The sequence below is a fragment of the Diplotaxodon limnothrissa genome, linkage group LG2 (genome assembly GCF_057381915.1).
Source record: "Diplotaxodon limnothrissa isolate DT_005_m linkage group LG2, D_limnothrissa_male_GT1.1, whole genome shotgun sequence".
Classification (NCBI taxonomy): Eukaryota; Metazoa; Chordata; class Actinopteri; order Cichliformes; family Cichlidae; genus Diplotaxodon; species Diplotaxodon limnothrissa.
In genome coordinates this window covers 25,055,430-25,079,504 of record NC_140597.1, presented here as the reverse complement: position 1 = coordinate 25,079,504, position 24,075 = coordinate 25,055,430, and the positions used below count along the sequence as shown (strand labels likewise).

Here is a 24,075-nt window from a genome sequence, read left to right as displayed (position 1 = left end):
CATAGCAAACACTTCACCTTGTACAAAAGGCAAGACAGCTTAACATAAATTGTATTGCACCATCAGTATCATGACAATACATCTTCTGTAGAAATTTACCTTGTTGGGAGGAATTAGATCAAAATGTTCCCACACAGGGGAGGACATCCTCCTCTTCTTAGCTGGCTCCATTCTCTCCTGACTTTCTCTCCTCACTCTCATAAACCTCCAAACGGTCTCCAAACTCTCACTAACCGCAACTCTCCATCAAACACCCACATTTTGAATGAAGTCTGAGGGGTTTATATCTCTGTCATAGCTCGCGGCAAAGTTCGAACCACTTCCTGAACCAGTCACGTGGTACAGCCGGGCAGCGAGGCTTCGGACGTCTCATTTTCAGCTCCTCCCATAAATGAAGCAAGCCTCAATACGCGCATCGCGGAAACGCCCCCTCCATTACTCGACACAAGCTTTGAAGCCTCGATACAGAATGTCACATCACTAGTTTTAACTATAAAAAGTTTAGTGCTACTCCAGTATTGCATTGATGCTTAAAATAAACGTCCTAGGAATAAGGTTTAACTTCATATTAATTTTAGGATGTCAAATTAATTTGACCACATTAATGAAGTGACCCCAGCAGCAATTTGATTAAATCAGTTTTAGAGATTGTGTTTGAATGTTTAAGGGAAAAGCTACGGAGATTTTTACGCTTTTGAAATCCAGCTTTCATCTGTGACCTGCAGAGGATGGCCTGAACCAGTTTATCTCTGGGCACTTGTTACTTTAAGGTTTTTGTCACAAAGAAACTGGGGCTTTGTGTGGTGTCAGTGAACCGACAATAAACTCATTAACTGACTTTGAGTTTGTGAATTAACATTACACAAACTTCCCTGACAACACATACTAACTATTAGGTTAGCATTCTATGATTCATGGGTTACACACATGGAACTCATGTTTGCATAACACATCCCTCTAATCCAGGTACCAAGGGGAACAGGAATGACAAGATTATGGTTTGCATAAACCTCCAAGGTATATGCGCTTTCCAGTACGCTTTTTCATTCATTCTTGCGAAACACTACAGAAAGGTGCAGCTCATGATTTCCAGACCTTATCATAAGGGAGGATTGCTCAGAATCTTCTGTTTACATCATACTTGTAGCCCCCCACAGCTGAGCGGTGGTGGTAACAGCCTGACTCATGTGTGCCGTAGGGTTCTGGTAGAATGGTGTTTTGGAAGTATCATTTCCAAAGCCTTCGCAAGGAACTACAAGCAGGAACGTGGTGCATTCTCATTGGTGCAACTGCTTAGATGCAGAGATGTCAAACTCCAGTCCTTGAGGGCCAGTATCCTGAATCTTTAACATGTGTCCCTGCTCCAACACACCTGAATAACATTAGTAGATCGTTAGCAAGACACTATAGGTCTTGACTGCATGCTGAGGTGGCAACCACTAATCCTACTCAAGTAAATTTAAATACATTTTGTGTTTGGAAAAATGTACTTTTAAAAGTACTTTTATTGCACCATGTTCATTCATTCATTAGCTGCTGTAACATGAATCAAATGGCTGAACTGCTAACGACCTACTAAATTTATTCAGGTGTGTTGCAGCAGGGACACATCTAAAAGTTAAAGGATACTGGCCCTTGAGGACTGGAGCTTGACACCTGTGGCTTGGAGGAACAAAAGAGTCAAACACAAAAGTATATCTTAAATCACGTCTTAAAACCCACTTTTATTCCTTGGCTTTTAACCTCAGTGAGATTTAGTTTCTCTTTTAATTGAAGTAGTTATTTAATTAATGATTTCACTCTTCTTTTATTTGTGTTTTATTTATATCTTATGTAATTTTATTTTACAGTTCCAATGTACAGCACTTTGTGTCAGCTGTGGTTGTTTTAAAGTGCTTTATAAATAAAGTTGATGATGATGGTGATGATGAAGAAAAATCCCAAAGAGCTAGACATTCTTGTAATTTTGTAAAGTGGTTTTAAACAAAAGTTCTTCAGGTTTTCTTTCACATTATCTGCTTTTTCAATTTTTTTTCATTTTCAGTCCAATTCTTTTATCTGACCATTTTCAAATGAATAATTTCTATTTAAGACACTCAACACTGACCTGTAACTTATCTAAGCATAGAGCATCAAAGTTAATACAGTCTAACAGATATCTTGTCATTCACAAACAGCTATTAGCTGAAAACCTTGCATATGTTGACCTTAGAAAATTTGAGGAAACTGGAAAGGTAGAGGACAAAAGAAGAAGTGGCACGCTCCAACTGAAAAAAACGACAGTAGATGAGCAGTACCTGAAAGTCATGTCCTTGGTGGATAAAAAGCAAAAATAAATAAATAAATAAATCAACCTGGAGGGATCCGTGTGCAAAGTCTGAATGCTCTGATATGCCAAATTTTGTCAACTCAGTGATTTTACAATAGAATGTGGTGATAAAGATGATGACTCTTACCTAAGTTGTTGTATTGTTATTGTGGATGAGTGCTCCCCTGCACTGAATTAAAAAAAAAAAAATCCAGCATCCCTTGTTTTCACAGCTGACTTGTGCCTCAGTGATGGAATATTTATTTGCTTTAAAGGAGTTTTCTCTTTTTCTCTCTCTCTCTTTTTTTTTTTTACATCACAGAGTGATATGCCATTGTGCTGTCATTGTTTTTCTTGGATTTACTTCTCCAACCTTGGAGAAGTACCTTGGAGTACACATTGACAATAAACTGGACTGGGCTAAAAACACCACAGCACTTTACAGGAAGGGCCAGAGTCGTCTCTATTTTTTGAGGCGACTGAGGTCCTTCAACATCTGCCAGAAAATGCTCAGGATTTTCTATGAGTCTGTTGTGGCCAGTGCGAGCTGGGGGAGCAGGCTGAGGGTAGCAGATGCCAACAGACTCAATAAACTAATCTGTAATGTTGTGGGGATGGAGCTGGACTCCCTCAAGGTGGTGTCGGAGAGGCGGATGCTGTCCAAGATAAAGACAATGTTGGATAACACCTCCCACCCACTCCATGACATGCTGGTCAGTCACAGGAGCACGTTCAGTGAGAGACTGAGATTACCGAAAAGCACCACTGAACGACACAGGAAATCTTTCCTGCCTGTGGCCATCTCCCTGTACAACGCATCCACTTAACACACTGGTTACTGCTACAACTACACATGTTTCTTTTTCAGCTATTTGTTAATGAGTGACTTAGCATATTGTCTGTCTTGTTAATGTTGGTTTATGTTGGTTTATAATGGAGCACTGTAACAAAAAAATAATTTCCCCCAGGGATCAATAAAGTATTCTGATTCTGATTCTGAACTCCTACAGTTTTGAGGTTTTCTGAATCCATTCCATGTTTCATAGCTAAACTCACTCCAGCTCTTTCAGATTGGCACAGGTGATTTTAAATAATCTTGTTCAGGCTAAGGACTCCATAGTCCAGTAATCAGCAATCAGTCTATGCTGTATCTACGTACCTATTTATCCATCAATCTATTTAAATTCAAATTCAAATTTTATTTGTCACACACACAACCATACACAGTATGACATGAGGTGAAATGCTTGTAGCTGTGCAATGCAATGCCCGACCATTAAATGACAGTGATTTTACAGTATTTACAATTTACAGGTTATTACAAAATTTACAGATTTAACTTAGAAATTTACAGTAAAAATGTGCAAATAGCAGAAATAGAGATTATAAATTATAGGAAGTGTGCATGAAGAAAAAACAGAGTGCGTGTGGTGATGTGATGTGTGTGAGAGTCCAGTCTTATAGTGATGTGATGTGTGTGGGAGAGTCCAGACCTACACCTGGTTCAGGACCCAAATAGCCTGGGGGAAGAAGCTCCTCCTCATTCTCTCTGTTTTGGCCTTAAGGGAGCGGAAGCGCTTCCCAGACCTCAACAGTGAGAAGAGTCCATTGTTGGGATGGGAGAGGTCCATCATAATCTTCCTAGCTTTGGTCTTGCACCGCTTGGTGTAGACGGACAGCAGGTCAGGGAGCTCTGATTGAATGATGCGTTCGGCCGAGCGCACCACTCTTTGCATATCTCGTCTGTCCTGCTTGGTGCTGTTCCCAAACCAGGTGCAGATGTTTCCCGTCAGGATGCTCTCGATGGTGCAGGAGTAAAAGTTCTTGAGCACCTTCAGTGGCAGATGGAAGTAAGTCTTCTAAGGAAGAAGAGACGCTGACGAGCTTTCTTAACCAGGGTGTTGATGTGACAGGACCATGACAAGTCCCGAGTGATGTGGACACCCAGGTATCGGAAACTGTCCACTTCCTCCACTGGCGTGCCACAGATGATGGGGGGCTTGTAATTCCTCGCCTGCTTTGTAGTGAAGTCCACAATCAGCTCCTTAGTCTTGCTGACGTTTAGGAGGAGGTTATTCTCCTGGCACCAGGTCTCCAGGTTCCTAATCTCCTCCAGGTAGGCCGTCTCGATGTTGTCGGAGATCAGGCCCACAACAACAGTGTCGTCAGCAAACTTGACAATGGAGGTGGTGTCTGATGTGGCTACACAGTCATAAGTGTACAGTGAGTACAGCAGGGGGCTTAAAACACAGCCCTGAGGCACTCCAGTGCTGAGTGAGATGGAGGGGGAGACTTGTTTTCCCACCCTCACTGATTGGGGTCTGTCTGTGAGGAAGTTGAGGATCCACTGACACAGTGATGAGCTGAGTCCTAGATCCGTCAACTTGGTGAAAAGCTTAGAGGGAATTATTGTGTTGAATGCTGAACTGTAGTCCACGAACAGCATCCTAACATAATTCCCTCTGCCAGTGTCCAGGTGACTCAGGGATGTGTGGAGCAGGTGACATATGGCATCGTCTGTGGAACGATTAGTCCGGTAAGCAAACTGAAATGAGTCGATGGTGGCAGGAAGTGAAGAAGTGATGTGATCTCTCATCAGTCTTTCAAAACACTTCATTACAATTGAAGTCAGTGCTACTGGACGGTAGTCATTGTGGCAAGCGGGCTGTTGTTTCTTTGGAACAGGGACAATGATGGACTGTTTGAAGCACGTGGGAACCATTGCTTGGGCCAGGGAAAGGTTGAAGATCTCCGTGAACACCGGTGCTAGCTGGTCAGCGCAGGCTCTCAGGACCCGGCCAGGGATTGCATCTGGTCCTGCTGCCTTCCTGGTGTTCACCCTCCTGAAGGTGTTCCTCACGGCATGCTCTGTGATGATGAATGCATTGTCTTCACTGGTGCACTCCGAGCGTGCGCAACCATTTGTTGTTTTAATGAGTGGGAATGGTGCTTGTACTTGAAAGAATTTTCAGTGTCTTTAATAAAAATACCAAATCAGGCACACATCAAAGCAGGATCATAAATGTAAAAACCAGGTTTCAATCTAATACTATACGGGGTTATGTAAGCTCCATCATATATAAACATAAATTATCAGATCTCAGCTAGATTTGTGTAAGCTGCATAATATGTAAACAAATGATCTGATCTCAATTATCAGATCTATCTGCAAAATATATTAGATAAGAGTGCAAGTACGGTAACTTTTTTATTATTATTATTATTATTATTTTGCTTTTGTTTGGATGTAAACTTCGGTAAAATACACACATAACCATTACATGATGAAAGAAAAATACAGGTGCTGTAACAGAGCCAGAGAACATACGCATTACTGATTTCCTGTTACCTTTTTCTTTTTTTCTTTTTCTTTTTAAGCGGACGTAGCATAAGAGAGCGCAAATCCGCTTTGGCTGCTCATTGGTCGAGAAATATGGAATCAGATGACGTAGTGGTTCCGGGTTTCTAGGTCCCAACAAAAGGTAACTTTCGGTCATTTGTGAAAGAGCGGCACACGGCTGACCGGGCTTTCTTCAGCTGAAGGTAAGAACGCTGCCAGCCTGCCAATACAGCATGGTATCACTCTCTAGCTGACCGCTGTAATCTCATTAGAGCCTTTATCCGTTAGTTAATATGTACTGCTAATATTGAGCAGGTTTAAGCGACAGCAGCTAACGTTAATCAACTTGCCAGTGAGACGCGCCGTGCCAGCAATGTGCGGCGGCTTTTTGTCATCATTTCGTCTGCCATGCCGCTCCTGACCCATTGTCGTTTCAGTGCTAGATAAGGAGGTCAGATTTGCTTCCCAGCTCGCCTTATTTTGAAGCACACCAATTATGTAAAGGGAGCAAGAAAGGCGCTTTAATTTTAATTACAGCTCGTATTGTTTTTCATGGTGTTTTAGCGTAACGTGTTACAAGTGGAAACTGCAAACCCCGGCTACAACTTTAGCATTTCCCGGTATTAAACTGTCGCTTTTGTTAGCAATACCTGCCCTAAACGGATATGCAGTGTTTGGCTTTTTACCGTTAGATAACGTGTTTATCACTCACAACTAGATATAGACGTGTGAGGAGATTTGCATCGAACCACTCACTCCCGTATTCCCGTGTAAAATGATTTGAATTTGCTTTTATTCAATTCCACCCAAGAGAGAGAGAGGAAAAACTGTTTTAAGCTAGTGGTCCATGGCTTTTCCATCATCATCATCACCATCCCCACGTCCTGTCATCACACAGGAATGTTTTCAGGGTATTTTTATTTTCACAGTAAGAGCCCAGAAAAAGATCCTGACATATAAATATTTCTTTCTCCGCCGCTTTGATTCATCTGTGGGTGTACTGTCATTCTTTAAGATGTATGGACAGATGTGACGTACACTGAGGATATGATTCACGGAAATGATTCACGATGAAGGGTGTGAGCTTTCAGGATTGGGAAAGCCAGTTACGTGGTTTGACCTTCTCTTTCCATAAATGTCTTAATGTAGCTAAGTACACAGTGTTCTCTTATTTGCAGGTAACCGGTGTCTGTCTTGTGCCATGAAGACACTTTCCACTTAATAGCTGACTGCCGTAGGCTACAATTACTTTGTCACGTGCTAAACGGGTTCAGCACGTGACGTTTAGCCACAGAGCAAACATGTGGATATTGACTACATTTTGCAATTATGAGACACAATTTGTTTTAACTACTTTACCGTCTCTGCACTCTGAGGATATCAGCAGGCTGAGGTTGCTCTATAGTGACCCTTCCCTGACCACCAAGTGGGGTGAGCCTAAAGAGTATTGTCATTGGTTGTCTGCAGCACAATCCTCATTGGACAGTAGCCAGTCTGGTCAGAGTGACCACATCTCCGCACTACTTCATCCCTCCATGACCTTTCAGTTGACCTGTTGTTTAAAAGCAGGCAGGTGTTTGAGTGCAGCAGAGGACATTATAAGGAGCTGAGCACTGAAAACGTTCAGACATACAGAGGCGGTTTGGTACGCAGCGAGGAGGTGGTGAGGCTGTGGATAATTGCCGTGTGTAGTGCAGTCTTCCTGTCTGTAAGAAGAGGTAGCACAGTGGTGGAACGGTTTAGATAAGCCTCAGATACTGATGGTTAATAGTTCACTTTTTATTTCCAATCTAGTGTTTTGTCAGAGTTCCTTTAAGCAAGAAGTCAACCACCAGACAAACTTAGTTAACCAGCCAACTTCCCTTTTGTGACATCTCTTGGCATGCGATAGATATTTGGGTGAAAATCAACTTTCTTGCTTTTGACTTTTAACCTGAGTTATTTAAGTGATCTCACAGGCAGCTGATGAATGAACTGTATCAATTGACTGTATTGTGTTTTTTGTTTTTCTTTTCTGTCTCAACTTTAGCTTAAGCATTTTGTGGACCAAATATTTACATGCTACAACTGTGGGACTCTTAAGAGTTTAAGAGCTTTTTTTTCCCCTCTTCCCGTCCAACACAATTCTCTTGACGCACCTCAAACATCTTTGGGGCCACCAAGCTTGAAAGTTTTCTGATAACCTGCTGCTCAGCTCCCTTCCAGAAAAAAGCATGGGTCTTCAGTCAGACTCTGTCCTCCAATCTATCCTCCTTTTTCCAATCCACCTTATCATATGGCTGTACTCAATAGTCTCATTCCTGCCTTGGTACTACCTCACCGGAGCTGGCCAAGGAAAAGCTCTGTCCAAGAGGATAAAAGCCCGTTCCAAATCAGGATGTGCCGAGGGACCATACCGCTCCGTGGACCAATTTGATTCCCTGGCCAGGGAAGACTTCCCAGGCAAGGACACACTCGATAAGCTGTTCAAGCATGCTGTGCAGCGCTTCGGTGAAGCTGATTGTCTAGGAACCCGAGAGATTCTGAGCGAAGAGAACGAGACTCAGCCCAACGGCAAAGTTTTTAAAAAGGTAAGGTTGCTTAGAGTTTACTGCTCTGTTGACAAATGCGTAAGTGATCAGAGATGTTCTGTGTTATTTATGTGACCCTTTCTCCTTTTAGCTGATCCTGGGGGAGTACAAATGGTTATCCTACAATGAACTCGACTCCATAGTCGGTGAGTTTGGCAGTGGATTGGCGGCTTTGGGGCAGCAACCCAAAAGCACTATTGCAGTCTTCTGTGAAACCAGGGCAGAGTGGATGATCACTGCTCAGGCATGCTTCAGACACAATTTCCCACGTAAGTATATCTCAGCGCGTTCAATCCAAGGTTTTGGGGTCAGATAGCGTGAATGCTGTGTTAAGTGTTTCATAATTTAATTATCTCACTCACTGAGATCCTTTTTTAAACAATATTATTATTGCAGTGGTGACGTTCTACGCCACACTGGGGGAGGAGGCGATTGCTTTTGGACTGAATGAGACGGGTGTTTCACATTTGGTCACCAACGTGGAGCTCCTTGAGACTAAGCTGAAAGTGAGTTAATCCTTTACAGCACATGGTCCAACCACCACTCCTAAGAACAAGAGAAGCAGTGATATGATTATTCTCATGAGACGTCTTTGTTTACCATCTAACAGCCTCAATTATCATCACATGATTATAATTTAAGATGTAGCAAATTGTTAACATTAAAGTTTGGAAAGCCCAGAATAATGTTTTTGTCCACAGCTTCATGGATGAAATAAGGAACACAGAATTGATTTGTTAAAGCATTTTTTTTTTTTTAAAGATGCATTTACTGGCTTTCTGTTACAAAGAAAATCCCAAAGGACTATCACTTTTTTAAAAATGTTATTTATAGAAGGAAATCTTGTACTTGGGCATCCTCCTGTAACATTTTTACTCTTTGCTTTTTCTGCATAGACTGTACTGCCACAGATCCCCAACCTGAAGCATGTGATTTATGTGGATGACAAGAAAATGAACACAGAAGGCTACCCAGCAGGGCTTTCCATCCGCAGCATGCAGTCCGTACGAGAGATGGGCAGGCAGCCGGAGAATGGTGTGTATTTCTGACTCACTCTGGTTGTGCTTTTTGTCCTATTTCAGGCACAGTACAAGACGGTAACGCTTTCCTTTGTTCTACAGTGGCTAGGGCAATTGTTGAGCCCCGGCCATCCGATCTGGCCGTTGTGATGTACACCAGCGGTTCCACAGGCAGACCCAAAGGAGTTGTCATTGTCCACAGTAACCTAATTGCAGGAATGACAGGCCAGTGTGAACGCATCCCTGGGCTCGGGTGAGTTGCAGCAATGGCTGATTTGTTGTATTTTAGTAAGGCTACTTGGAGATGTGAAGAAATCTAAGAAAAAAAGAAAGTTTAAGTTCAAATTGGAACTAAGGAAGTGCAGTCAAAGATCCTCAGTGTAAACATTGGAAAGAGGAACTGAAAATGTCTACTAATCGTTGGTCCTAACCAAGACTTTCAATGATTCTACTGTGGCAGGCCTAATGATACCTACATAGCCTATCTGCCCCTGGCTCATGTTCTGGAAATGACAGCTGAAATCTCCTGTGTCACATATGGTTGTCGGATTGGCTATTCGTCCCCACAGACACTGTCAGACCAGGTAAGCAGCACCGACGCCAGGTTGCATTGTTTCTGTCACTGTAGTCTATATTTTAATTGACTCTTAGTGGTGTTTCTGTTAATATTTAGATGAAAAGTCTGGTTTATTTCAAGCTGTTGTTTTTCACAGTTTAAGTGGCCATTGTGACGATTGCGTGCCGTGGCATCGGTCCACACTTTATCTACATTGTAAAGATTTGAGGAAATGAGAGTTCACAAAACCAGATGTGAATCGTGTTTATCATGGCGAACAGTAGCTCTCCAAAAAAGCAGCTTTTTATATTTATTTTTTTAATCTTACTTAAAGGAGATGCCTAACTTAGCCCACTGGAAGCTTTGCTAACTGCGCAACAAGTCGGTTGGAAATGATGAGAAACACTTTAATAATGTCTGGTTTTATTAAAACTTGAGGCATGAGTTTGTCCACAAACCAGTGTGACTTGATCTTGCCTTTGTCGATTAGATTCTGTAGTCTGTGGCCACATTAGTCACATCAGTGGGAAGCAGGGCAGATTGAGGAGGAGTTACATTACAAAAGTTGGACAATATTTCAATTTTTATTTTTTTCCTTCTCCTCTTTAGTCTACCAGGATAAAGAAGGGAAGTAAAGGAGATTGCTCTGTGCTCAGGCCCACACTGATGGCAGCTGTGCCAGTAAGAACCTTGTTTTTTATTTATCCTGTTTGTGTCTTTCTTTATTTTATTTTGTTTGTCAACTGGTGTCTAAATAACTCCTATATGTTTGGTCCAAAAAGGAAATCATGGATCGCATCAACAAGAATGTGATGAGCAAAGTGCAGGAAATGGGTTTTGTTCAGAAGATGCTGTTTACACTGGGCTACAATTATAAACTGGAGCAGATCAGGAGGGGCTATGACGCACCACTCTGCAATGCGTAAGAAGCATCCTATGCGTTCCTGTGACCCTTGCACTAAAACATGATTGGCTTGTTTAACTTAAAATCAAAACACTGCGTGATCTCTCTTTGCAGCTTGTTGTTCCGGAAAGTAAAGAAACTGCTGGGTGGGCGAGTGAGGATGATGCTGTCTGGAGGAGCCCCCCTGTCCCCGGCCACTCAGAGATTTATGAATGTGTGTTTTTGCTGTCCAGTGGGCCAGGGCTACGGCCTCACTGAGACCTGTGGAGCAGGCACTATCACAGAGGGTAAGATAACATTTTGAGTGCCCAAAATAATGACAGATGAGTTCAAATTTAGGCATTATTTAATTTAAAAGAAACAAATCCTGACTTACAGTTTTATTTTAAGTTGGATTAACTAAAGTGCCTCAGTTCCCTAGTGATTTGCTGACTGGAAGCAGTCATTATTGTAGTGAGCCTGGCCAATAGTCACACAGGATAAACAAATACCTCAGGATAGAAGCAGATGGGCCTAAATTGAAAATAATGTTTAAATGACTGTTCTTAAGAAATGTTTTTCATTTTACAGTTGAAGACATCAGCACTGGTCGTGTTGGAGCTCCTCTGATTTGCTGTGAGATTAGACTCAGGGACTGGGCTGAAGGTATGTTTGGGGGGGAAAACATGCCGGGACACGCTTTTGCAGAATGGAAAGATCTCCATTGCAGCGTAATCATGTGTTTTTTATTTTCACTCAGGTGGCTACACCAGTAAAGACAAGCCAAATCCAAGAGGGGAGATCTTGATCGGTGGCCCCAATGTAACCATGGGCTACTACAGGAGTGAAGGCAACAATCAGGACTTCTTTGTGGATGAAAATGGTCAGAGATGGTTCTGCACCGGAGATGTAGGAGAGGTTTACCCAGATGGCTGTCTACAAATTGTTGGTGTGTATATTTCTTTTTCTGGGTGGGGGTGGGATGCTACTGTGAATGATACGTATTGTATAAAGCCCTTTGAGTGCTTAAGTAGAGTTTTTTTTTTTTAAGTGCTATATAAAAATCAGTCCATTTATCATTTACTTTTTCTCATTAAGACCGCAAGAAAGATTTGGTGAAACTGCAGGCTGGAGAGTACGTGTCTCTCGGTAAAGTGGAATCTGCTCTGAAAAACTGCCCTCTTATAGACAACATCTGTGCTTATGCAAACAGGTGAGTGACCTACTTTTTTATTTATTTATTCAGGGAAAGTTAAAATGGTAGGAGATGCAATTTAGAGGCAAAGTTTTTCCATATCCTAATATATGATTTACATCTGGATCAACGAGTATAATGGCAGATTATAAACGATATGGGGAAACAGCTGAATGAATTTGCAGATGGTGACCTTTCCACGAGCTGTTTACAGTTCAAACATCATATTCAACTGCTGCAGGCGTCTGTGTTTTTACTCTAAACTTAAGAACACGAGTGCTTCTTGAAATATTTTTTCATTCTTCACGTTTGACTTTGGAGAAAAATTACATTATAGCGATCAGTCATAGATTCATATCAGTTTCATATGCATGATAGGCCAGCTGAAGTTTTGTGCTAATAAACACTGACTAAACACAGATTTGCATATGACGGGTACAAACAAATATTATTTCACGAGATACTTGCATAAAGTTAGAATTACAGAAAATGTTATTCAGGGTCAGGGTTTCTTATCAGTTGATGCAAATGAACCAGGAAATGAAATAAAAGATAAAGGTACTAGTAAACAACCCAGATGACATTTCCATGAAATGTTTACTTGTACGTATGGTATATTCATCAGCTACAGGCTGTTTCTATTTGTACTATACATGATTGCGTATCTATAGAAACGTCTTTCACTTATCTCACACTTGGGATTTGAGATGATGATCTCCATTTGAAAATGTGAATGACACTTTATCATCAGTTTAATAAATGCAGTACATAATGCAGTATATGGACAAAAGAATTGGGCCACACCTTGCAATCATTGTTTTCTGTTCTTAGCCAAATGCATATACAACCAAGCACCTAGCCATGCGATCTGCCTTTGCAAACATCCGTGAAAGAGTGGGTCATTGTAAAGAGCTCACTGAATGTGAGTGTGGTGCTGTAATAGGACAAAGTTAATGTGGGACATTTTTTCCCTACTAGATATTCTACAGTTGACTGTAAATGTATTATTGGAACCACAGCAACTCGGAGCATGTAAAGTTGCAGAGCAGGGTTTTATAAAGTCATCAACGATCTGCTGATTCAATAACTGCAGAGTTTCAAACATCAGCATAAACGCTGTGCACGGGGAGCTTCACGGTGTGGGTTTGCATGGCTGAGCAGCTCTTGTAGGTCATCCAGCACTTTTGTCCATGTAATGTATTTTAGCATATCGAATTAAGCAAGCTAAGGTTTAATTCATTGGGTAGGTGTTTTGTGTTTGTTTCTTTTTTGTTTTTTTAAATTATTATTTTGTTTTTTCTGACCAAATACAGTGTTAAGCAAGTGTTTATTTCTGGGCTCTTAATATAAACATAATGTGCAGGAAAACATTTTTCAACCTAAATTTAGTCCAGTCTGTTAAACATGTGTGTACTGTTCTAATTATGCAGGCAGGTTTAGTTCCGCTTCTGAAAAGGGGCACCCGGTTTAGCTACAGCAGTACTGACGTGTTGTCAGAACAGTTTAAACATGGTATATTGCATAATATTACACAGAGATGGTTACTCAGGATATCCCAGCAGTAGCAGTATTTCTCAACGTTGCCAGCACTTGCTTGTGTCTCACAGCTCCACTCCTTGAATTCTTTTCTCCTTTTATCATTCCACATCACTCAGCACCGCTCCTGCAGTCATTCTTTGCCTTTTTTCTTTTTTTTTTTTTTTCCCTGTGCTTATTATACCTTCATGTTTACACTTTAAATCATTTCCAGTCTCAGTTCTTCTCCAAGCTCCAATAAAATCAAATTGTTACTGTTCATACATAATTACCTGACAGGCTTTTGCGCCTACGCACTTGAACTGACAGCTTTCAGTGTGAACACCCAAACCGTCATGAAATTCTTCCCACTTCAGATGTGTCACCTGCACTCTGGCTGACATGAGAACTCCAAGTGACGTTTAAGTGTCTTAATGACGACTGAATCAACAAATGTAGCGCTCACTTCGACTTCAGCTGATATCGGAACAATTAAATATGGCACTTAATTAGACTGAAGTGATTACGGCTGCAACTTGAATTAATTATTTTGTCTGTAGTTGTTCAGTGGTGGGCATGCGACGTAATGTTGAACAGTTTCTAAACTTTTTTTTGTTTGTTTTAAATTGTGTGCCCTTGCAGTGATCAGAACTATGTGATCAGCTTCGTGGTTCCCAATCAGAAAAAGCTCACAGAACTGGCCAAACAGAGGAGCATAGAGGGGACATGGGAGGAGATCTGCACTAATCCTGAAATGGAAAGCGAGGTCCTGAAGGCGATCAAGGAGGTCGCCACTAACAGTAAGAGTCTTTTCACAGCATTGCGATAACAGAAGCTTTGCAAGTTTTGCTTTCATCCATACTTTGTCCAAACGTGCCTGAACATCACTTTCCTTCCTTGTAGTTAAACTCCAGAGATTTGAGATTCCAGTGAAGGTGCATCTGAGTCCAGAGCCGTGGACGCCTGAAACGGGCCTAGTCACAGATGCATTCAAGTTGAAGAGGAAAGAGCTGAAGAACCACTATCTCCATCACATAGAGAGAATGTATGGGAGGAAGTAACTTCCAGCAGGCCCACACCACCCAGGAGTTACTGCTTTCACCATAACCACGATTTTGATGTGCAAATATTCCTCTGGTTACAAAGCTGTAGTTTATTTGTGTTCCACAGCTTCACAGAGAAAAGCGTAAGCTATAAATAGTTGTAGCCGTTTATCCGTGTGTGTGTGTGTGTGTGAATGTGTGAGAAGTTGTGTTTGTAAGAGATGCACCAAAGTGTTAGTTTTTGTTATTAGAAGGGTGAAAGGCTATTGCAGCTCTCAACTGCCATCCATTGGAAATTGCTGGGACTCTTATTTGTAGCTGTTAGAAACGGCACCTTCGGTCCACATGTTGCTTAAGTCTTGCTGCTGCTTTCATTGAAAATGTTTCAAAAAATAAAGGAAAAAAATGCGACCATGATCACAGAGGCATGTCATGCTGTTTTGTAAAGTTGGAGTACTGATGTTAAGGTGCCTTCAGTCTGCAGTTCTCATGTAGTCGAGCAGAGGTGGTAGCTAGACAGTAAAAAAGAAAAGTTACAAAAAAGGCTGAATGCCGTGTTTACTTGAAAGGAAAAATACTCCCCACCGCAGACACATCGACACGATCAAGAGCATTTACAGTCGTCTGTCCGTGTGTGTATTTAGCTTTGATTTTGTTTCTTACCTGTTTTATTTATGCTTTAATGTTATTTTAATGGTTTGTTAAGAAAGGAAGACCAAAATGTGTTGGCCTAAATGACTCAGGAAGACGGACAAATGTTTTAATATATGAAGTTGTCAAATGTGGGGTATAGAAACATTTTGACAAATGTTTGTAGGCACCTTATTAAAAAAAACAACTACTAAACTGCTTAACCTTTATTATAGTCACAACTGGCATACTGTAATACTGTGCGTACTTTACCTCAGTTAATAGGTTATTGTACGATTTGGTATAAAGGATCCTCTGAACTCAGTTTTAATGTGTTTTCTATGTATTTTTCCAAATACTATCATGTTGGTGGATTTGCATTGTTAAAAGTTTTAAGTACACAGACGATGGCAGTCACTTTAGTTGTTTGGTGAACCTACGTGTATTTATTACTCCCATCATTGCAGTCACATGCCATGTTCGACATTTCAAGAATAAACACCTTTTCGTACTCAGTGTTGTATGACACTTTATTTTATTACAAAAAACTGAATATACAAATGCAATATTGATTATTATTAAGGTGATCACCGCTGAAGCCTTTGTACACTTCAGGGGAAAGCAGAGCCTCAGCTATTCCAGTCTTGAAAGCGGAAACAGTCGCTAGCGATCTTCCACACGGGCTGATCGTTGTTGGGTGAAGCCTGAGCTGTTAGGAGAAAGTTCTGGTTGAAAAAACGCTGTTTGTTCCCTTCAAACTTGACTATGCCACCGGTCACCACAAGCAGTGTTGTCTGGCCTTGGGTTGCTTGCTCTGTGAGTGAGGAGAAGTTAGTTATTTTCTAAAGCAGCAACAGAAGAATAAAGGTTTACATTCACATTTTAATGAGACAATATGATTAATGGGGATCAATTTAATAGTTCAAATGTGTTGAGTTTGGGATTGACCCACTGACCGTGCACAGGCTGGCAATCCAGTGTTTGAACCTGGAACTCGCTGGATGGCAGTGACTCAAAAAACTCGCCCAGGGCTTCCTGTCCTGACACCGCATTTCCGTTCCACACCAAGGTAGCCTTGTCCAGGTAGAGCCGGATTAAGTTCTAGCACATGGGAGCCAGACAATGGTGAACATTAACAGCAACAGTGCCATCAGCCTGTAGCAGAGCACCATGCTCATTAGCTCTAGTGAAACTGAAAGGTTGTGATCTTTAAAATGAAAACTATCACTTTAAGAATAAGACTGCTTTCACTGCAGAGGAGCTGTGGGTTAGTGGGGAGCTCATAGTTGAATCCACTTTAATAAATTTACATCACAGGCCCAAATAAGGAAGTCTTCACAATATCTCTTACTTAGAAGATTTTAAAGCTAAGTTTCAACATGCTATAACCTACACTCATTGGCCACATTATTAGGTACTTATTCAAGCTGGAGCCCAACCGATGTACTGACCAATATATCAGGACTTATAATGGCCAAAAGATGAAAAACGTAAAGATGAAACACCCAGAAGAGCATCTGTGAATGCATTCAAACCTTGAAGCAGATTGGCTACAGCAGCAGAAGACCACAGGCTGTCACTCCTGTCAGCTAAGAACAGGAAGCGGAGACTACAATTCACACGTGCTAACTAAAGTTGACAAAATACAGAAGACTAGAAAATGTTGCCTGATCTGATGATTTTTGCTTTCTGCTGCAACATTTGGCAGGGTCTGAATTTGGTGTAAACAAAGTGATAGCACAGATCTATCCTTGTATCAACAGTTAAGGATGGTGGAGGTGTGATGGCGTAGGTCAGTGATTCTTAAAGTGTGGGCTGCCCCACCCCCGGCAGGCCACAAAAGGTACTGCAGGTAGGCTGCAGTAATAACAGAAATTCAGTTTGTAATTACTCACAAGTATGTACACTTAAACATTTATATACATTTATACATTTATCTGAAACAGAAATTAAAATTGGTAACTGGAGGTGGTTAGTTTGTGATATTACTCATTACTTTAACTTAAACTCTGTATTGAAGGAGTGGGTCACACATTGGCCTTAACACTTTTCATACGACTGCACAACATTAGCAATTTATAGCTAATGTGGTTTGTGTTTTTGGAATAACATTTTCAATGAAATACGTCATTTTCGTTTGGTCTTTAACATTTATATTGGAGTTTAAGATTTTTTGGGACATTTTCTTGGTACATGGCTCCTTTGTACCAGCTGTTTAAATGTCACATCTTAGCTGACGTTGCTGACCATACGCATCCCCTTGTGACCACAGTGTAGTCATCTTCTGATGACTACTACAAGCTCTTCCATCACATTGCAAAGCTCAGGCCGTCTCAGACTAGTTTCTTGAACATGACAATGAATTCACTGTAGTAAAATGGCCTCCGGTCATTAGATCACAATCCAACTTGGCCTTTCAAAGTGGAACAGGAGTTACATCATGGATATGCAGCTGACAAATCTGTGACGCTGTCAAGTCCACAAGCACCAAAATCACTTTGTTGAATCTTTGCCATGAAGATTTAAGACGGGACTGAAGGAAAAAGAGAGGCGCAACTAGAAATGTGTGCCTAATGGAATGACCGGTGTTCCAGATCTACTGGCGTTTAGATCTACTGGCGTTGGTCGAACAGATGTGTGGCAGACTTGCGTTTCAGGAGCTGCTACCGACAAACCAGCAAAAAAAAACGCCAAATGTGTCACCTGTGACACTTGTGAGGTTGTCTCAAACACACTCCGTCAGTCTTGATGCTGTTGAACAACAAAATGTTTAAAAATGTGGCGAGTTTACCCTGGTGATATCCTCATGCGCGACGCGATCGCGAAAACAGCAAACAATTAACACCACGCCGATGTTGTTCACGGGACAGCAAGAGTAAACGATCGGGAGACTCTTGTCGTCGTTATCGTTCCCCTCGCACGGTTTATTTCTCCGGTTTCAGCGTTTTTGCTTCACAACTACAGCGAGCAGTTTACTTTGTGCACTAACATGGAGTCGAGTCAACCAGCGCCACCTCTGGCCAAGTGCCCCAGCCTACAGCCAGATCAACCTGTGACACACATCTGCAGCACGTTTGAATTCGTGTCATGCACAACACATTTGTACCTTTCAATTGTGTCTGTTTGTGGGTCATGCAAATAAACCTTTGAAATGAATGAAATGATATCATATATTCCTTATTGGCCTACATTTGTACAAAATTCCAAATTATATACACAAAGTCATAGAAATCACCACTCCAATTGGTCATCATGATTTTGATATTCTCTTTTTCCATAACAATGAAATACACCTTGGACAAATATGACAAATCAATATTTAATTAGTGTTGTCACATCACATCCTGTAAGCAGAGTCTGTCTGTGTCTTTTCCCTGGAAATTAATATTTCCAGCCAATATAGGCAATCCATCAACATGGCTGGGGAGTTGGTAGTTATATACAATCTGTATAAGTGTGGTTAATCTAATGAAGATTTGTAAGGAGATGGCAGTTACTGTGAATTCACAGCAGTTACACAGTGATTAGTAATAAACAGCCAGTGAGAGTGAGTGGATTTAAGAAAGTCAGTGACTCAGGTGTGTCGCTTGGTTTGTCATCTGTTTGTGAGACTGGAGGAGACGTAGAAATCTTTTGTTTTAAATCTTAGTTAGGAAGGTTCCTGTTTGAAAACAAGCACTTTTTGTGAGAAATGCAAGAAGTACATCTGCAGAAAGCACACAGTTACATTCTGTCCATCATGTGGACAAAATCGAAAATGTTGAGCATTGAAAAACTGAGAAAGTTGGGCAAGTTCAAAAGAAATGTGTTTGTAAGAACGAAAAACCAAATTGTTCCTAAAATAGTTATGTAAAGTCTAACAGTTGTATGTCTGTGTTCCACATGTTTATCTAATGGGAAATAAAGTTGCTATTGTTTTATTGCAGTTTTTGGATAATTCTGAGTGGATTTACACAGTACGGATCTAAATGACCCGCAACAAAATCAATGTCAATTGTGTGTTCTTCAACTTAATACAAGGGTTAATTTCCAAAACTTCCATATGATCTTCAATTTGTAGCAGATCCACTATCACACAGCAGCTGGAGCAGTTTCAAATGGAGGTCAGTCCTAGTGATGTGACATTCTGTATCGAGGCTTCAAAGCTTGTGTCGAGTAATTGAGGGGGCGTTTCCGCGATGCGCGTATCGAGGCTTGCTTCATTTATGGGAGGAGCTGAAAATGAGACGTCCGAAGCCTCGCTGCCCGGCTGTACCACGTGACTGGTTCAGGAAGTGGTTCGAACTTTGCCGCGAGCTATGACAGAGATATAAACCCCTCAGACTTCATTCAAAATGTGGGTGTTTGATGGAGAGTTGCGGTTAGTGAGAGTTTGGAGACCGTTTGGAGGTTTATGAGAGTGAGGAGAGAAAGTCAGGAGAGAATAGCGCCAGCTAAGAAGAGGAGGATGTCCTCCCCTGTGTGGGAACATTTTGATCTTATTCCTCCCAACAAGGTAAATTTCTACAGAAGATGTATTGTCATGATACTGATGGTGCAATACAATTTATGTTAAGCTGTCTTGACTTTTGTACAAGGTGAAGTGTTTGCTATGTGCCAGGGAGCTGGGATATAACAACAACACCTCATCCACGCTTAGGTACTACAGAGCTTTGCATGAGAATAAGGGGAACACCGATTGTGGGGCAAGACCAGGTGAGCCATCAAATGCAATGATAATATAGCATGCAGTAATGTTACTAAATGATATAACAATATTATACAGCCGTTATAAGTTACGTGTGTGATATTTATATTTGTGCTTTGTTCTCCTGAGGAAAGACAATAAAGACAATCTCAAATAGATGAAGACCTGGTTAGCATGGTGATTGAGGACTCCCAGCCATTTAGCATTGTGGAGGACAAAGGATTTAAAAGATTTGTTAAATCATTAAATCCTAGCTATGTTCTCCCCACTAAAAAGTAGGGGTGCAACGATACACAAAATTCACGGTTCGGTTCGGTTCGATACTTTGGTGTCACGGTTCGATATTTTTTCGATACAAAAAAAAAAATGTTCATGCCTTTTTAATTTGTCATTTATTAAAATTATAAATATATATTTTAACACAAAAGTACAGTTTTTAAATTTAACCCTAACCCTTGTGCGTGTTGTTTTTTAGCTCGTCATATTGCAGCCACAGAAATTCTTTTGTCCATGAAACCATAAAGCTGCACTTTCTTTTTGCCTTATAGTCTGATTTGTCATAACTTCTCCGTTTTGTGGTAAGCTTTTCTTTGGCTGTCACTTCTTCACCCTGACCTGTCTTATTTGGCTCAGCAGAACTAAAATATATATCTGTCTGTGAAGGTTCTCAATCATCCAGGTCATCGTAGTGAAATATATATCCTGCCGCACTCACATAAGCTCAGCGATTCTCTGCGCGATCAACCTCTCACATGTTTAAGCTGCGGGAGATTTCACTTGTCATGTTTGCATAGTAAGCTAACAATTAATAAGACGATGTCAGAGGAATTGGTGCACAAATTATCATCACTCACAGATCAGTGCTGTCGCTCTCTATACACAGTTCGCGCAATTGCAAAGTGAAAGCAAAAAAACAAGCGCAAATTCAAACACGATTTCAATATGTCACATATTGACAGTGGCTCACCCAATGACATAATTACCCAGCTACATTTCTGAAAGAATGCAAAAGCATTGACATATATTTTTCCTTCCTACAATAGCCCGACAGGCAGGGCAGAGATAGCTCCGGGACGTCGGGCTAGCGATATTGCGAGCCCTGTATCTGATTGAGGAATCACTCATCTTTGGAAAAGAGAGTTTATTACAGCGAAATGTCTCTTTCCAAAATAAAAGCTATACTATCCGCTTCTTCTGGGCTATATTCTCAGCAGCATATTAAACATATCAGGTCTCCATAAGGAGAATCCTGTGCTAACAGCTGTCTAAATGACTCGGCTAAAGTTTGTAGCATGCATGCTTGTTGTTTTTGTCTTTGCACTAGGATGATGTCAGTGTAAATGTGCAGTCATATTCGTTGTGTTCCCACTAGTGCTTTCAGGTTAATCTCGTTGAAATAACCTTAACGCCACAACACGGCAAATCTCCGTTAACGAGCTACCCTATACAGAGGGGCTAGACGGCCAACACGTTAACGAGCTAACTGCGCTAACACACTAGCTCCCACCCATGTAATTGAGCATTGCATGGCACATCCAACATACTGTTTTACTTTAGTCCATGACTCGCTTACCTTCAGGGTCATACGTCACATGAAAACCAAAATAATTCCAAACGCCAGATCTGAATGAGGGTGGGGAGGTCCACTTCTGTCTCGCTAGCTTGCCCTGCGCTCTTCCTTCTGACCATGCTGTCTGTGTTGAGTGCTCAGTGAATCTGCGTTCGACTACTCCGCCTAGGCTGCACTCTCGAGCCTAGGCGGAGTAGTCAAATGCAGATTCACTGAGCGCTCAACACAGACAGCATCGTCAGAAGGAAAGTTGATAAAATAAATTACAAATTTTGTATTGTTCTTTTTTTTTCTCCCCTTTGGTTTTCTTTCTTTCTCTCCCCCTTTCTTTCATTCTTTCCCCCTGTCCTATCCCACAGTCATGTCTGTCCCGTTTGCAACTGAAAATAAAATAAATTCATAATTATAATAAAGGTCAATCAAATGGACCAATATGATGATCCACTTAAAATAAATCCTCTTGGCATCTTTCTTGGCCTCAAGACAACAATTCTGATGGCTATAGATCCAAACGGGACACAAAAAAAAAAAAAAAAAATTGAAAAAAATTGTATTGTTCGATACATATGCGTACCGAACCGAAAGCACTGTATCGAACGGTTCAATATCGATACGAATATCGTTGCACCCCTACTAAAAAGGTCATAAAAGCAGTGAAAATTTAGTTTTTACAGAATAAAATGTGAACAGGCAGGACTGAGGCCTCAGTCTGTAGCTGTCCATACCTCAACGTTACAAAAGCACAACTACTGTCCACACCCCAACCACACCTCACCTCACAGTAAATGATCATTTCCATTTTAAGCATTTCCAAATAATCATTTTCCATACTGCCAGTATAAATATACACAGTATACTGCCATCACTACAATATAGATGTTTTACACACTGTTTTATACACTTTTGTTGTTGACATTTACAGGCTGTGTGCAAAAGGCCACACTCTTCAAATTCATGCCAACTAATATTTTTACGTCCAGTAGGTGTCCTACTAGAGCAAATGAAGCTTCAAGAAGCTTTGCGCTGGGATGAACCAATTGGATGAAAAGCTTCAGTGCTTCATGAAGCTTCATCTGCCCATCACTAGTCAGTCCACTACTACCATAGCCTACTACTAGATTAACTTGTGACACATCTGCACCTGCTGCTATGATCACATTGAGTAGAGGCTGAGTGGCTGCACTTACCCCTGGTACATCCAAATCTACCCACAAACATGTTGAAAGATGCAATGCCAGCAATGTGGATTGTCAACACTGAAAACAATCAGTAAGCAAAGACAACAGGGATAAATTTTTTCTGTTTATTTAGCACCCACAACATTTGTAGTCGCCTTCTGCACAGGGGAAGTCCACACACACCGTGTGGTACCACTTTCCACAGAAGGTGCATTCAATCTGCAAGATTGAATGAGATTGTCAGAGTCATTGTCTGACTGTTTATTACTAATCACTGTGTAACTGCTGTACATTCACAGTAACTGCCATCTCCTTACAAATGTTTATTAGATTAACCACACTTATGCAGACTGTATATCACAACCAACTCTGAAATGTTCGTTTGCAGAGGGAAGACACAGGCAGACTATGCTAACGACATGTGATGTTACAACACTGGTGAAATATTAGTGTGTCATATATTTGTTCACGGCATTTTTCTTATGGGCAAAAGTATTGATATCAGGATGGTGATTCTTATGATTATGTGTATGTCATTTGGCATTTTGTACAAATGTAGGCTGATAATAAATACATGATATCATTTCATTCATTTCAATGGTTTATTTGCATGACGCACAAACAGACACAATTGAAAGGTACAAATGTGTTGTGCATGACACGAATTCAAACGTGCTGCAGATGTGTGTCACAGGTTGATCTGGCTGTAGGCTGGGGCACTTGGCCAGAGGTGGCGCTGGTTGACTCGACTCCATGTTAGTGCACAAAGCAAACTGCTCGCTTTAGTTGTGAAGCAAAAACGCTGAAACCGGAGAAATAAACCGTGCGAGGGGAACGATAACGACGACAAGAGTCTCCCGATCGTTTACTCTTGCTGTCCCGTGAACAACATCGGCGTGGTGTTAATTGTTTGCTGTTTTCGCGGTCGCGCATGAGGATATCACCAAGTAAACTCGCCACATTTTTAAACATTTTGTTGTTCAACAGCATCAAGACTGACGGAGTGTGTTTGAGACAACCTCACAAGTGTCACAGGTGACACATTTGCCGTTTTTTTGCTGGTTTGTCGGTAGGAGCTCCTGAAACACAAGACTGCCACACATCTGTTCGACCAACGCCAGTTGATCTAAACGCCAGTAGATCTGGAACAACGGCACTTTCGGGCCACCGTATGTAGTTTGGTCTTACAAATTAATTTAAGTTAAATTACAGAAACAAAACTCACCCGCCTCTTCTTATCCATACAGTCGTAATAAATGTTGACAAATTCTTCTGAATATCTGCATGACTGGTCGGCATGAGTCCTGAAATCCTGAAGAGATAACTACGTATTACTCAAAGCTGGACACGGTGATTTAACGTGTGTTTTTTTTTGGAAACGGCATGGAAAAGCTTACCAGGGTGGTTGCCATATGAACAGATAAATTATTGGAAACAACTCAAAACAAAAATATTACAAAAAGACCGAGAAAACGTCACAATTCAAACTTCTTTTCTTCTCTTGTTATTCCTTTAGCAACCAACACATTTCTATCACACTGGGTATTACTTCCTCGGGGCACCAACTCTGCCTACCAAAAT

General features: G+C 41.1%; 2 protein-coding genes across 2 annotated transcripts; one reads left to right on the top strand and one right to left on the bottom strand.

Annotated features, from left to right (window-relative positions):
• The first annotated feature begins 5,800 nt into the window (after positions 1 to 5,800).
• acsl4a (acyl-CoA synthetase long chain family member 4a) lies at positions 5,801 to 15,378 on the top strand. Its single transcript, XM_085361730.1, has 15 exons — positions 5,801 to 5,851; positions 7,678 to 8,218; positions 8,310 to 8,487; positions 8,615 to 8,724; positions 9,115 to 9,253; positions 9,340 to 9,490; positions 9,698 to 9,821; positions 10,403 to 10,474; positions 10,576 to 10,715; positions 10,812 to 10,984; positions 11,268 to 11,342; positions 11,437 to 11,625; positions 11,775 to 11,889; positions 14,029 to 14,186; positions 14,290 to 15,378. Exons 2-15 carry the CDS (start codon positions 7,862 to 7,864, stop codon positions 14,445 to 14,447), a joined length of 2,139 nt encoding a protein of 712 aa, XP_085217856.1. The 5' UTR covers positions 5,801 to 5,851; positions 7,678 to 7,861; the 3' UTR covers positions 14,448 to 15,378.
• Positions 15,379 to 15,592: 214 nt separating this feature from the next.
• Positions 15,593 to 24,019, bottom strand: nxt2 (nuclear transport factor 2-like export factor 2). The gene is made up of 4 exons (XM_085368850.1): positions 23,892 to 24,019; positions 23,720 to 23,806; positions 16,016 to 16,160; positions 15,593 to 15,873 (listed from the first exon to the last, which is right to left on the bottom strand). Exons 1-4 carry the CDS (start codon positions 23,904 to 23,906, stop codon positions 15,689 to 15,691), a joined length of 432 nt encoding a protein of 143 aa, XP_085224976.1. The 5' UTR covers positions 23,907 to 24,019; the 3' UTR covers positions 15,593 to 15,688.
• Between the last annotated feature and the right edge of the window lie 56 nt (positions 24,020 to 24,075).

Bases quoted from the DNA above. Each gene is read 5' to 3' on its own strand.
- nxt2 (XM_085368850.1), bottom strand. The intron at 16,161-23,719 runs GTGAGTTTTGTT...CCCATGTGCTAG, and splicing joins GTATGGATAAGAAGAGGCGG to AACTTAATCCGGCTCTACCT. The intron at 15,874-16,015 runs GTCAGTGGGTCA...CCTCACTCACAG, and splicing joins GGATTGCCAGCCTGTGCACG to AGCAAGCAACCCAAGGCCAG.
- acsl4a (XM_085361730.1), top strand. From the start codon at position 7,862: ATGGGTCTTCAGTCAGACTCTGTCCTCCAATCTATCCTCCTTTTTCCA. The intron at 8,219-8,309 runs GTAAGGTTGCTT...TTCTCCTTTTAG, and splicing joins ACGGCAAAGTTTTTAAAAAG to CTGATCCTGGGGGAGTACAA. The intron at 14,187-14,289 runs GTAAGAGTCTTT...CCTTCCTTGTAG, and splicing joins CAAGGAGGTCGCCACTAACA to TTAAACTCCAGAGATTTGAG.